Source organism: Mytilus galloprovincialis, chromosome 4 (genome assembly GCF_965363235.1).
Source record: "Mytilus galloprovincialis chromosome 4, xbMytGall1.hap1.1, whole genome shotgun sequence".
NCBI classification, from domain to species: Eukaryota; Metazoa; Mollusca; class Bivalvia; order Mytilida; family Mytilidae; genus Mytilus; species Mytilus galloprovincialis.
The window spans coordinates 78840882-78856715 of NC_134841.1; the positions used below are offsets into that span (position 1 = coordinate 78840882).

At 32.6% G+C, this 15834-nt stretch overlaps 1 protein-coding gene and 1 pseudogene across 1 annotated transcript; one reads left to right on the forward strand and one right to left on the reverse strand.

Moving 5' to 3' along the window:
• Positions 1-15834, forward strand: part of LOC143073047 (insulin-degrading enzyme-like) — a 97263-nt pseudogene that overhangs the window by 3039 nt on the left and 78390 nt on the right.
• On the reverse strand, positions 11576-13521 carry LOC143073044 (uncharacterized). Its single transcript, XM_076248281.1, has one exon. It carries the CDS (start codon positions 13508-13510, stop codon positions 11828-11830), a length of 1683 nt encoding a protein of 560 aa, XP_076104396.1. The 5' UTR covers positions 13511-13521; the 3' UTR covers positions 11576-11827.

Below are 15834 nucleotides of genomic sequence, written 5' to 3' on the forward strand. Positions count from 1 at the left end.
AGTACTGATTTGCTTGAAGGAAAAAAAACCAGCTACTATATTCATTTAAAATTCGTTATAGAAAATACTATTAAAAATATTGTACAATACATTGACAGATTTTAAAGTACAGTTTAGTTGGACTATGTGAAAGGCACACCTCTTTATCTGATTAAGGGCCATGATGATGATAATAAGTACAAAATGAAATTGCTTTCATTTCCGTTCAAACTATACCATTCATACCACATGTTCCTTGTTTATATGAAGTGTAGGAGTTACACAAAATCCATTGACATTATTACAGGAACGTTAAGAAATGAAGATTTTAATTGAAAAATTCAAAATTTGATTAAAAAACAAGGAAAGTTAATACATTTATATAGGAAAAGTGCAGACAAATTAGCTTCAGTAGCATGTATAAACATAATGTAGTTAATGTAGTTGTCATGGAGTTTTCTATCAAAACTAAGGTTTTTATCAAATAATATGTTCATAAAAAATGGCAAATGAAAAAAAAAGTTCATTGATATAAATGTTGTGTTGTTTATTATATTACAGTTCTTTAGGTCGATCAGATCCAGTGAACTGTAACCTGATGTATCTGTTTGTATTCCTGTTTAAAGATGCTTTAAATGAATATGCTTATGATGCTGAGTTAGCAGGTCTACATTACGGCTTAGAATGTACAATATATGGAATGTCCGTAAGTAAATAATGTTATTCTACCTCACAGTTTAATTGTCTGAATTTGCAGGGTTTTGAAAAACCCTATTATTCATCGGCAGTGAATAACTCTATCTTTCCATGCTGGTGATGCCATTTGAATGCAAATATTTGTTTGTTACAATAAAATCAGTTACAACCCTATAATTGTTGTTAACCCATAGCAGAGCTGAATTTTTTGTATCCCCTGTAATTGTCAATACACAATACCCTCCCCCCTATCTCTGTTTCCATATGAGAATATGTATTTCAACTCTGGATAAGTCAAAATTTATGTTGACTAACCAAATTTATGGTCCAAAGAAAAAGAAATGCATTCAAATTTCATTATTTATCTCAATCTAATTTATTTTAGCCTTTCCAAGCTAAGCAAGAGTTGTATCCCTTGGTCTGTAGTAATCGTTTGAGTCAAACATGTTGAACTACAAGTATCTCAAAATATTTATTGGTCTGGATGACCCTGAGATATTGAGAGTTAACTGTATATGCTATTTTTATCTTTGTGTAAAACAATGCTAACAGGCATGTTATCTGTTTGTATCCCTGTTTTAAAACAGCCTTTCAGTATTGTGTAGAAAAAAACTACAAGATAGGGAAAAGAAATATGAAAATAATATATGTGTTTTTGTATATATGTATAGAACAACAACAATGAGGGACGTAAAGGGGAGGTATCTGCACGGAAGAAATGGAATTGTATTAAATACTTAACTCATTCAAAGGGTATCTACACGTCTCAATCTTCAAAATCGCTTATCTAAAAATACAACCATCGCTAACTTTTTTAATAATAAAAATCGTGGTTACCCTTCTATCGATAAGTGTCATGCCAAAAAATGACTTACATGTCCCTGTCTTTCCACCAACAATACGGTAAGGTACACATTTAATGGTCGCACATTTTCTTTAAAATTTGAAACTGATCTAACTTGAAAAACAAACAGTATTATTTATTTACTCACATGAAACAAACCGAGATGCGATATTCAGTGCGTAGGTGAAACTGAATGATATTTATCTATAAGCACTCAAGAACATCTGTATCGTTTTAAAAGACCCAATAAATTCAAAAGTATCATATATCAACACCTTAAGAAGCACAATCATCCTATTAAATATTTAGCAGTTCAACCTTTGGAAGTAGTAAATAAGCAGCATGGTGAATCTCATTCAAAGTTTGTAAGATCACGGAAAATAATAGAATTAAATTGGATTAAAAAATTACAGACAGTCTACCTTCTCTGTCTTAATGATAATATCATGGGAATTGGCAATATATCAAGAACCGATTCTGTTAACATTTTGGATATTGTTTCTTAAACTGTTCAAAAATTCAGTAATGAACATAGTTGATATACATATTCAACATTTTAAAAAACATTTTACTCTTAACAATAACCAAATAAACCTATTTCTTGTATCAAACATAAACTAAAAGAATTAGCCATGGAATTTGTTTTTGTTCCGGCCGATAAAGCTGCTGATAATATTATTATTGTTTGACGTAACTTTTACATTGAGGTTCTACAAAAAGAAATCACCAATTCACCAACATTCCAACTGACTCCATTTTCAGAAAACGACATCTGTTCTTCTTACCAGTACACTTGGTACAATCAAAAACCTGATAATAAATTGTTCAAATAAGGCATTCGAAAATAGTGGACTTAATTACTTTTGGAGTGTCAAAAACTTGTTGGAAGTACTTGATAAATTGCATGCTTATATTGGTGATTTTGAATCTGTTCAAAGTTTTGATTTTTCTACCCTATATACCACATTGCCTCACATTCACATTAAGAAAAAATTCACACACCTAATTAAATGGGCATTTAAAAAGTCAGAATGTGAATATATATGTTCAAACTCTTTTAGGTCATTTTTTAGTAGCAATAAACAAAAATACTATGTCAATTGGACATGCTTTAATACTATATCTGCCCTTGAATTTTTACTAGATAACATTTTTATTCGCTTTGGAGATTCTGTATATCGTCAGGGTAACGGAATTCCAATGGGGACTAACTGTGCACCACTTATTGCGGACCTGTTTTTGTATTGCTATGAGTTACAATTTATGACAAAAATCAGCAAAGATCCATCGAAACAACATCTGATACACAAATTTAATAATACTTTTAGATATTTGGATGATATTTTGGCTCTCAATAATGACGACTTCAGTATGTATACAAAAGAAATTTATCCAGACGAACTTACTTTAAATAAAGCTTATACTAACAATGACCACTGCCCTTTCCTTGATCTTGATATCAATATCATTAACGGAAAGCTTAATACTAAAATTTATGATAAAAGAGATGATTTTTTCATTTCCTGTCGTTAATTATCCATTTTTAGATGGTGACGTTCCCTTGTCACCATCTTACAGTGTTTATATATCTCAACTTGTACGATTCGCTCGTGTATGTAACAATGTTTTAGATTTTAACGAGAGAAATTTATGTATTACTGAAAAATTATTACACCAGGGTTTTCGATATCAAAAACTAGTCAAAACATTTACTAAATTTTATCATCGGTATAAGGACATCATTCGTAAATATAGCTCAACATGCAGACTTCTTATACGTTCAGGTATTTCACATCCAATATTTTATGGAAATATTCTTTATAAAGCACAAAAATGTCAGTATTCACCTCAGAAGCTAACAAAACCTTCTACTTAAGCTAACAAAACCTTTAAATAGACTTATTAAAAGGGGATATAGTTACAATACTGTTGTCAGGTCATTAAAGATTGCATATTTTGGCGTTAATATTGATTCACTTATAGGGTCTTTGCATCGGAACTAAACACATTTATTTAAAAACCAGTTGTTGGCATGACATGGGTTATGTTCTTCTCATATATGTTATGATGGTATGATACTAAACCCTCACGGGGAGGATTGTGCCTTATATTCATATGATGAAGACATAATTTTTCAATCAGTTTAATTGAAGTCTGGAGCTGGCATGTCAGTTAACTGCTAGTAGTCTGATGTTATTAATGTATTATTGTCATTTTGTTTATTTTCTTTGGTTGCATCTTCTGACATCAGACTCGGACTTTTCTTGAACTGAATTTTAATGTGCTTATTGTTATGCGTTTACTTTTCTGCATTGGCTAGAGGTATAGGGGGAGGATTGAGATCTCTGATGTTTAACCCTGCCGCATTTTTGCGCCTGTCCCAAGTCAGGAACCTCTGGCCTTTGTTAGTCTTGTACTATTTTAACTTTTAGTTTCTTGTGTACAATTTGGAGTTAAGTATGGCGTTCATTATCACTGAATTAGTATATATTTGTTTAGGGGCCAGCTGAAGGAGGCCTCAGGGTGCGGGAATTTCTCGTTGCATTGAAGACCTGTTGGTGACCTTCAGCTGTTGTCTGCTCTATGGTCGGGTTGTTGTCTCTTTGGCACATTCCCCATTTCCATTCTAAATTTTATGATTTGGTAGAAATAATTACCAAGTGGACTTTTGATGTAATAAATTGTTTTTCAACATTTTAATATTATATTGAAGGTTTATTTTGGTAAATCAGACTTTGAAAAACGTTGTCCTATGCTGTATTGTTTATGTATGCAAATGATATGAAGTTTATACAGATGTTATTTTAATGTATACTATTTCATTTTATTTATATGTTTTAAGAAGATTTTATTTATTAACTAGAGTTTTTTTCTTCATAGTACCGGTATGCATTATTACTTTATTAGACTGAAATACTGTGATTTTGAAGTAAAAAAAAAAAAATCAGTAATTTCATATGTAAAATAAATACATTTAAACCTCTCAACGGGAGTACAATAATCCTGTTTTCAGGGGTCTCCTCCTGTCCTCCCGTTGAAGAGAAAAAAATCATGTTTATAAATTATTTCATGAATGAAACTTTTCAAGTGTCATTTTTTACTCAGTTTTATGCACTATTTTTTGTCATGCTTGAAGATACTGACTTGACAGCTGTTATTTATGAAGCCCTTTGGGAGTCAGTATCTCAGCTGGGAAAATTTTGCTCCAGGCCCTGTCGACGACACTTGGTATAGTGGGTAGCCAAGCCCCGTGGACATGGACACTCCGCCAATCAACTGGAACTCAGAGGGTTCCAAAAAGGGGATGATTCGATGCTTCATCTCGTAGCAGGGTGCTACGAAAAGGGGTTGAATTGACGGTGGAGATGAAAAGTAGTTAATTACTTGGGGATAAGAAGAGAAATTAACCAGTGGTGAATTTCGTAATGGTCCTTGTTGGGAACTGTTCCCACATTCAGTGAAATATTGAAGGTGGTAGATTGGGTTGGATGGTGGGTGAAATTGATTCCTATAGAGTAACCGTCCGTTGTATTCAACAGCCAAATCAAAAGTGAGAAGCTGGCAGCCTGCAATTGTAACCTGAGAACCTAATCCCTGATATCAGACAGACCAAATTAAGCACAACCTTTGACCTTACAATGGAATCAACTGCCCCATCTCATGGAAGAAACCATTCCGTCTGAATAAACAACACTTATACTCTGCATAAGTTTCAAATTAGCCAACTATTGTACAAATAACAGGTATACAAATATTAATTTGCTTTATTAGTACATGTACAAATAAAGTCTCCTTATACCCCAATTCCATGTTGAGCAAGTGGTAATATGAATATTTCTGTTTTCTAACCAGTACATTTTGAGGATCCTCTTCGCAGTCTGCATTTCAAATGTGTCGATTTCTTTGAGAAATCAGAGACGATGATTTAGATTTTAATAACTTAATTTTCAAGTGTTGGGAGTTATTTCAAGATAAACACAGTATATGTACGTTGTCGAAAATATAAAATATATTTGTACTCGCTACGAAACAGGAGAAAAGGTTGGCAGAGCATCGCTTTTCGTCCTGTTTCTAAAGCTCATACAAATAAATTTATATTTTCGGACAACATACATATATGTTATATATAGTTTACATCATGACAAGTTATAGAAAAAGTAAGAATTTTGTTGCAATACAATGAATTTTTAACCAGTAGGGGACTATGTATTGACATGCAATACTCACAGAATGCTTGTTCTTTAATGCATGTATAGATTTATCAATTCTGTGTTTGAGATGGCTATTGGTGTTTTCATTTATATATGACAAAATGCAATGATAAAAAACTAGAGGTGGTCAAGAGTATGTGTTGCTAATCCAGGTCTATATGCATCTTCAACAGAATGGATTTTTATGACAGAAATTTGTTTTTTGTTGATCTTGTATTGATGATGTTTTTTTTCTGTTTACAGTTTCTCGTTATCTTCTTTAATTTTTGCCCAAAACACAAAAGTGGGTTTAAAGAAATGTCATTTTAGGGCAATCTCTCAAGTAAACTTACTTGGCTGTGTTCACTCTTTGTTTTTATACGACTGCAAAAATTGAAAATTTTTTGATCGTATATTGGTACCACGTTGGCGTCGTCGTCGTTGTTGTCGTCGGCGTCCAAAGACTTTTGGTTTTCGTACTATAACTGAATAGAAATCAATGAAATTTAAACACAAGGTTTATGACCATAAAAGGAAGGTTGGGATTGGTTTTGGGAGTTTTGGTCCCAACAGTTTAGGAATAAGGGGCCAAAAAAGGGCCCAAATAAGCATTATTCTTGATTTTCGCATAATAACTTTAGTATAAGTCAATAGAAATCTATGAAATTTAAACACAAGGTTTATGACCATAAAAGGAAGGTTGGGATTGGTTTTGGGATTTTTGATCCCAACAGTTTAGGAAAAAGGGGCCCAAAGGGTCCAAAATTAAACTTTGTTTGAATTCATCAAAAATTTAATAATTGGGGGTTCTTTGATATGCTGAATCTAACTGTGTATGTAGATTCTTAATTTTTGGTCCCATTTTTAAATTGGTCTACATTAAGGTCCAAAGGGTCCAAAATTAATCTAAGTTTGATTTTAACAAAAATTAAAATTCTTGGGGTTCTTTGATATGCTGAATCTAATCATGCACTTATAATTTTTATTATGGGCCCAGTTTTCAAGTTGGTCCAAATCGTGGTCCAAAATTAAACTTTGTTTGATAATAACAAAAATTGAATCCTTGGGGTTCTTTGATATGCTGAATCTAAAACTGTATTTAGATTTTTGATTATAGGCCCAGTTTTCAAGTTGGTCCAAATTGCGGTCCAAAATTAAACTTTATTTGATTTCAACAAAAATTGTATATATGGGGTTCTTTGATATATATATGCTTAATCTAACCATGTATTTAGATTTTTGATGTTTGGGCCCGGTTATCAGATAGGTCCACATTGAGGTCAAAGGGTCCAAAATTGAACTTTATTTGATTTCATCAAAAATTGAATTCTTGGGGTTCTTTGATATGCTGAATCTAACCATGTATTTAGATTTTGGATATTGGACCATAATAGGTAATGTCCAATTTAAAATTTAAAGTTTTTAAGCTTAAGTTCTTAGACCACATTCATTATGTGTCAGAAACCTGTGTTGTGTCAACTATTTAATCACAATCCAAATTCAGAGCTTGAATGTTGTGTCCATACTTGCCCCAATGTTCAGGGTTCGAACTCTGCCGTCGTATAAAGCTGCGCCCTGTGGAGCATCTGGTTGTTAGATGTATTTCTATTTGTATACATCTGACAAGTTAAGCCTTTTTCAACTGATTTTTATAGTTCGTTCTTATATTGCACTGTCCCAGGTTAGGGGGAGGATTGGGATCCCACTAACATGTTTAACCATGCCACATTCTGTATGTTTGTGCCTGTCCCAAGTCAGGAGCCTGTAATTCAGTGGTTGTCATTTATTGCTGTGTTACATGTATGTTTTTTTCCTTCATTTTTTTTGTACATTAATTAGGCTGTTAGACTTTTCTCGTTTGAATTGTTATTCATTAGTCATTCCAGGGCCTTTTATAGCTGACTATGCAGTATGGGCTTTGATCATTGTTGAAGGTCATATGAGAACCTATAGTTGTTAATTTCTGTGTCATTGACAATCATATTGCATCTCTTATTTTTTATTTTGATACTTGTAATTTGTCTAGTGATGATTTCAACCCTAATGTATTTTTGTAGATCTTGTATTGCTAATCATTTTTGATATTAAAAATTGGTAAAAATCATCATTAGAGAGCAATAACTATAATAACTAGTTCCACAGAAAAAAATAAGGGGGGTTGTCTAATACATCAAAGTAATATCCCTCTCACTCTGATCTTTTACCCTATGAAAGTAAAGGCTTGTCTGATTTGTGTCCTGAATGTAAATTTTATACCATAGAATTTAAGTTGACCAAACTTGATGTGCAATTGTGTCACCCTACCTGGACATGCTATGCCTACTCAAAGCCTTTAGTTTTTGCTCTTGCTCCTAAATTCTGTCAGCTAGGTACCAAGCAACAAATTTCAATTTTCAGGTCTTAGGTTTGACATGGTTGGGGTTTATACTCCTACACTCAAGGCAACCATGCTACCACAACACACACACACACACTTTCATTGATTGTTGGTTTTTAAACTTTAAATTTTAGATTTTGCTTGATGTACATCTACTCTATATATCTTTTTTCTGTGTCTGCAGTTCTTATGGTGTGAGGAATACTGTGAAAGTACTTTAATTTGTGGCTATCAATTTTCGTGGTTTGAGCAAAAGTTATATGTTTGTGGGTTCTTAAATTGGTGGATTTTAGTTTTTCCTTAACAAAATTAGGAGTGATGAATTGAAGCCATATTTGAAACAAAGATCACAAATTCTCTTGATTGTGATTTTATACTTTGCTATGGAAGTTATTGAGTAGATATACAAAGATGTGGTATAAGTGCCAATGAGACAACTCTCCATCCAAGTCATGATTTGTTAAAAGTAAACCATTATAGGTCAAAGTACCTCAACACAAAGCCTTGGCTCCCACTGAACAGCAAGCTATAAAGTCTCCCAAAAATGACTGGTGTAAAACCATTCAAACAGGAAAACCAAAGTTTTAATCTATATAATTACATTAGATGTATGTTTCATTTTAATACTTTATTCTGATTGGCTAATTGCACATCACGTGTTATTCCTTCAGCAATTGCATCACTCAATAAAACTTATCATCCATGATAACACATGGTCCCACAATAAAGTGCACAGGTGAATTAAACAAAAAATAATGTAAAATTCGTGTTTTCATGATCATAGCTAAAAAATGTAATTATAAGTATTGAATGCTTCTTTTTGTAACTTCATAGGGTTTTAAAAGCGTTGACCGTGCGTACATTTTTAGAATGAAGCGCTTCCGCACTTCATACAAAATGTACTTCGGTCAACGCTTTTACACCCCAATGAATTTACAAAAAGAAGCATTCAATTCTTAAATAAAAAACAAGAAACAAGAAACACTTATGAACCACATCAACAAAAGACAACCAATGAACAACAGGTTCCTGACTTAGTACATTATATTGAATAAAATTGAGAATGGAAATGGGGAATGTGTCAAAGAGACAACAACCCGCCCAAATAAAAAACAACAGCAGAGGGTCACCAACAGGTCTTCAATGTAGCGAGAAATTCCCGCACCCGGAGGCGTCCTTCAGCTGGCCCCTAAACAAATATATACTAGTCCAGTGATAATGAACGCCATACTAATTTCCAAATTGTACACAAGAAACTAAAATTAAAATAATACAAGACTAACAAAGGCCAGAGGCTCCTGACTTGGGACAGGCACAAAAATGCGGCGGGGTTAAACATGTTTGTGAGATCTCAACCCTCCCCCTATACCTCTAACCAATGTAGTAAATAAACGCATAACAATACGCACATTAAAATTCAGTTCAAGAGAAATCCGAGTCTGATGTCAGAAGATGTAACCAAAGAAAATAAACAAAATGACAATAATACATAAATAACAACAGACTACTAGCAGTTAACTGACATGCCAGCTCCAGACTTCAACTAAACTGACTGAAAGATTATGATTTCATCATATGAACATCAGGCACAATCCTTCCCGTTAGGGGTTTAGTATCATACCATCATAACATATATGAGAAGAACATAACCCGTGTCATGCCAACAACTGTTTTTAGAATAAATGTGTTTAGTTCCGATGCAAAGACCTTATCAATGACTCAATATTAACGCCAAAATATGCAATCTTTAATGACTTGACAACAGTATTGTAATTATATCCCTTCTTAATAAGTCTATTCAAAGGTTTTGTAAGTTTCTGAGGTGAATACTGACACCTTTGTGCTTTAAAAAGAATATTACCATAAAAAATTGGATGTGAAATACCTGAACGTATTAAAAGTCTGCATGTTGAGCTATATTTACGAATAATGTCTTTATACCGATGATAAAATTTAGTAAATGTTTTGACTAGTTTGTGATATCGAAAACCCTGGTGTAATAATTTTTCAGTAATACATAAATTTCTCTCGTTAAAATCTAAAACATTGTTACATACATGAGCGAATCGTACAAGTTGAGATATATAAACACCGTAAGATGGTGACAAGGGAACGTCACCATCTAAAAACGGATAATTAACGATAGGAAATGAAAAATCATCCCTTTTATCATAAATTTTAGTATTCAGCTTTCCATTAGTGATATAGATATCAAGATCGAGAAAAGGGCAGTGGTCATTGTTAGTATTAGCTTTATTTAAAGTAAGTTTAACAGGATAAATTTCATTAATATACATACTGAAGTCGTCATTATTGAGAGCCAAAATATCATCCAAATATCTAAAAGTATTATTAAATTTGTTTATCAGATGTTGTTTCGATGGGTCTTTGCTTATTTTTGTCATAAATTGTAACTCATAACAATACAAAAACAGGTCCGCAATAAGTGGTGCACAGTTAGTCCCCATTGGAATTCCGATAATCTGACGATATACAGAATCCCCAAAGCGAACAAAAATGTTATCTAGTAAAAATTCAAGGGCATATATAGTATCAAAGCATGTTAATGTCTAGAAAGGAATTTATCTTTGCATTATGGTTTTGTTAAAGTATGATATCTCCGAAAGTAAATACCTGATGAATAAATGCTCTTTTACCATAGCAAAAAAATACAAGTGTAGTTATCATTTAATTCTAAGTCTACTTTATAGGCTACATTTTATATATCAAAGACAAAGAGAGTTGAACTTAACCTCATTGAAACTTCTAATTATTACTTTATATACATAAAGTTTTTTTTTAATGTTTTTGATAAAATTTAATTACTTAAGAAGGTAAAATGTATTGTGAACAAATAGAATGAGTTTTAAAAAGTTATACAAGTATTGATTGTTTAGCAGTCTGATAAATAACATTTAAATGTATTGTTTAAGAAATAATTCATGGAAGCCATAAATTTCCAACAATCTATGGCTTCCATGAATTATTTCCATTCTAATAGGACAAATACGGTCATTAAAATACTGAAGCGAGGGTTGGTTTGGTGTGTGTGTGGCTGATCTTTTTGACTCCCTGTTAGATAAAGCTCAAATATCTAAATAAATCGGTAGCTTGCATGGGTAGTTTCGTGAATAACAGCTAGAAAAAAAAACTGTTTAATTCTTCTAATTCTCGAACCCGACATTTGCCATTTTTAATTTACATGATTTTCTCGTAAGCTTCAATCCAAAGTTGACATTCGTAACTAAGGAGCCGCCATGTTGACTTGCTGAAATGAGTAAATATGCAAATATGCAATAGAATAGAAAATAAAACAAAACTCACCTCAAAAATCAGTTTAATACAATATCATACGAACTTCGATGGTTCACGTAACAGAAAACTTTCAACTTTAGCGGTTTCATTTGTATGACGTCATGTTTTGAAATGACTTAAATGTGCCAAAAAAAATAATAGACTTTCGCGGAATTTTATTATATTTTTATTTTGTTGTTTTCTCCGAGCTCTTGTGCATTACTTCTTTTTATTATGCATCCGAATAAGAATAACAGTTAATTGGTCTTTTTTTAATTGCACCTTTTAAAACAACAAAATCGGCAAAGGGTCTGCAAATAGGTTCGAATACATGTAGATTTATGTGGGAAGTATATTGTAACAGCCATTATGATGTATATCTCTGAGTTTGCGCTAAGAATAGATACAAAGCGAAAGAAGCACGTCATATTAGAATTATGGATTACATCAGCACCCTGATATATTCACTTTATATAGTTTGGCTTCCTTGGCTGTACTGTCTTTAGATTTAGTACATCCTATATAGAGCTGTCCTGTCGGAGAGAAGGCAAGGGACAATGGACGTTCTATTCCATTGTCTGTTGTCTTTATGTATGTAATCAGGTGTCCTGAGTTGTTCAGGATGTGGAGGGTACAAGTTACAAGATCAACTACAATGACATTGTCTCTTGGTGTTGTCACTATTCCTTCTGGTCTGAATGGTACTGCCTTGTTTATCTCTGTATCCCCTTTATAAATGTTTATCACATGACCTGCCTGTCCTAACACTACCACTTTACCACTGCCTTTATCTTTATCATAGTCTGCCACATGTATATTACCATTACTAGTTGTAGTAACACTGCATGGGTAATCAAATATAGGTTGATTATGTTTGTCATGTTCATACACAGCTTCATGGTCTCCATTCTTATTTATTACAAACACTGCTCTCCGCCCTTCTTTATTACCAACACCTACAATGACCTGACCACCGCTGGTGATATGAATGGCTGTAGGAAGGAAAGGACCAACGTCATACACACTGTCTTTTACTTTACCGGTAGTACTGCTGATCATTTGTAGTCTAGATTTACCTTCAACTATAATAAGTAGATCATCAGATGCAGTTATTGCCATACCTAAGACCTGGATGTTGAAGGTAGATTTTGTCTTTAGATTGGTTCCTTCAGGTTTTACTTTCCGTAGCACTATATCTGAACTACAAGCTATCCACAGTGAATCATCAGGACATGGAGATAAATCACCAACGAAAGAAAGATTAGTCTGATATTGATTAATAACGCTAAGAGAAACCTTTACTTCAGGTAATGGTATGTCTACACTTTGTAGAACTCCAATGTTAGACTGTGTTACCTCTCCAGGAATTAATTGAAGTGTTTTTCTACGTGATATTTCAGGTTTAGGAATAGATACTTCTATTGATCTCTCCATTTGGCAAACTTCTTTGAAAAATTTAGTAATGTCAGTGGTATTAATGAAATCCTGAACATCACTAAACTTTTCCTCTATTTGTCTTTGACTTTTTGAAATGGCCTTGATACTTTCTTCATTTGCTTTGGTACAGGCTTTGTGGTTCTGGTCTAACTCATTTCTTAGTTTTGCGATATGCTTTTCAACTGCTTGTTTCAAAACTTTCTCATGGTTAAGAATATCTGTGCTTACTTTGGCATAATTTGAATTTTCAGCATCATAAATCATATTAGCTTGATCCTTTGTTGCAGTTATTTCGTTTTTTTCCTTTTGCAATTTGCTCTGTCCCTTCTTTAGTCTTTCTATCTTTAAGTTATATGCATCACTAATTTCTGTTAAATCATGTTTCTTGTGAACCTTAGCAATGCAAGTAGGGCAAACAAGTTTGTCACAATTTGTACAAAAAAGGCAAGAAGATTGTTCTGAGTGATCTTGGCATTTAATGTTTGTAAAATCCAATTCCTCGACAGGCAGCCCCACATTCTTGATGTCTACCACCTTATGATCTTTACCAATCATCAGATGTATTTTGTCTTTACATTTACTGCACATTAGAACTCCACAGGTCAAGCATTTCCATTTTATGTTCTTCTCAGTTTCACATAAATTACAATTTATTGGTATCTGGCTTCTTATTACTGATTTAGAAAACGCCATTATGAATGTTATTATACTACCTGGTTTGTAACCAGGTGATTACAATATAAACCTAACCAGGTATATAATATATATAGATTTAAATGTATATTATATTACAGTATCTTATCTAGATCAAGTTATATTACACTAATGTAAATAGTTTAAAGTTCTTGATATATAGAACTATTCTTTTCGATATAAAGAATTCTTTATCTTAAAATTATATTCCTTTAAATTATGAAATGCTTTTTGAATCCATTATGTTGAAAAGTAAAGGAAAAGAATTATATGAGACAAAGACTCTTTTTAAATTTCATTATTGTCTTCCAGTTTTTATTTTCTATTTATGGTGATTTGGCCTAAACCAAGTTACAATTGTTGTGGTTGTTGAAATTGTTCATATTTTTAGCGATTTTTGTATTGGAAGGAAATTTGAAATGAAATATGTGCTGAATTATCTGATAGATAACTGTTAACTAGCCATATCTTAAGACAGTTCTCCTGAAGTAATTTCTTCAAATGCAATATCAATTTATTCTAATTACTGTCTTTTTCAAATAGAAAGGTTGATATCCTCTAAAAAAAAGTATGTTTTAGTACAATGAACTATTTGAATGGTTTATATCGCTAGATTTCTATTTATTATAAGGTCTTCTCAACAGGTCAGATGATGAGTTTTAGGTCGATACATATATTTAAGAAAATGTTTTAACATATTTATATATAATGGGTATATATGACCTGTAGAAGTAAAATTTGGTTACTAGTATCTTACTTTATAGGATACTTGGTGAAAATGATGTCCTGGGGTTTAGGTTTATTTTTGTTTTTGGGTTAAGTTTAATTATAAAATGACCCACATTTGTTATAACTTGATTAGGAAAATTCTTTTCATGACAATACCTATCTTCAAGGGTTGATTTTGTTACTTTTAACTAAAAAACAAGCATTTTTCTAGTTTCAGGATAATCACTTGTGTATAAGTATTTCGATTGCTCTGAAATTGTACCACAATGTTTAATATCACAAGTAGAAGGTTGGGATTGATTAAAGGAGTTATTGGGCTAACAGTTAAGGAATCAAAGGACAAAAAGGGGTAAAAACAAGCATTTTTAGCTCACCTGGCCCATAGGGCCAAGTGAGCTTTTCTCATCACTTGGGGTCCAATGTTGTCCGTCGTTGTTAACTTTTACAAAAATCTTCTCCTCTGAAACTATTGGGCCAAATTTTACCAAACTTGGCCTAAATCATCTTTGGGGTATCTAGTTGAAGAAATGTGTCTGGTGATCTGGCCAACCAATCACCATGACTAAAAATAGAACATAAGGTGTAAAATGTAGATTTTTAGAGCAAATCTGACAAAGGGAAAAATTGTTCATCAGGTCAAGATATATCTGCCCTGAAATATTCAGATGAATTGGACAACCTGTTGTTGGGTTGCTGCCCCTCAATTGGTAATTTTAAGGAAATTTGCAGTTTTTGGTTATTATCTTGAATCTTATTATAGATAGTAATAAACTGTGAACAGCAATATTGTTCAGCAAAGTAAGATCTACAAGTAAGTCAACATGACCAAAATGGTCAAGGAGATATTGCTCTTTATAGTCAATTTTTAACAATTTTTCGTAAATTTTTACAAAAATCTTCTCCTCTGAAACTGCCAAGACAAACTTAATAAAACTTGTCCACAACCATCATTATGGTATCTAGTTTAAAAAATGTGTCCGATGAACCCACCAACGAATCATGATGGCCAACATGGCTAAAAATAGTACATAGGGTATAATGCAGATTTGGCTCATATCTCTGAAACCAAAGCATTTAGGGCAAATCTAACAGGATAAAATTGTAAAATAGGTGAAGATTTCTAACCTGTTGTTGGGGCTGTTTCCCTTGAATTGGTAATTTTATAATTTAAGAAAATTTTGCAGCTTTTGGTTATTATCTTGAGTATTATTATAAATAGAGATAAACTGTACACAGCAATAATGTACAGCAAAGTAAAACCTACAAATAAGTTTTAAAACATGTCTAAAATGGTCAATTGATCCTTTAAGGAGTTAGTTAATAAATTTTGTAAATTTTTTAAATTTTTACTAAATATTTTCCTCTAATATAACTGGGTCAAGTTCATTATAGATAGAGATAAGTGTAAGCAGCAAGAATGTTCAGTAAAGTAGAATTTACAAACACATCACTATTACCAAAACACATCACTATTACCAAAACACAATTTTGTCATGAATCCATCTACATCTTAAATGTTTAACCCTTTCCTCCATAATGACGCCACCCCCTTTACTCCATAATGACGCCTTTTGACGCCTGTGTAGTACCTCAGT

Coding starts and splice junctions, on each gene's coding strand:
- LOC143073044 (XM_076248281.1), bottom strand. CDS start 13,510: ATGGCGTTTTCTAAATCAGTAATAAGAAGCCAGATACCAATAAATTGT.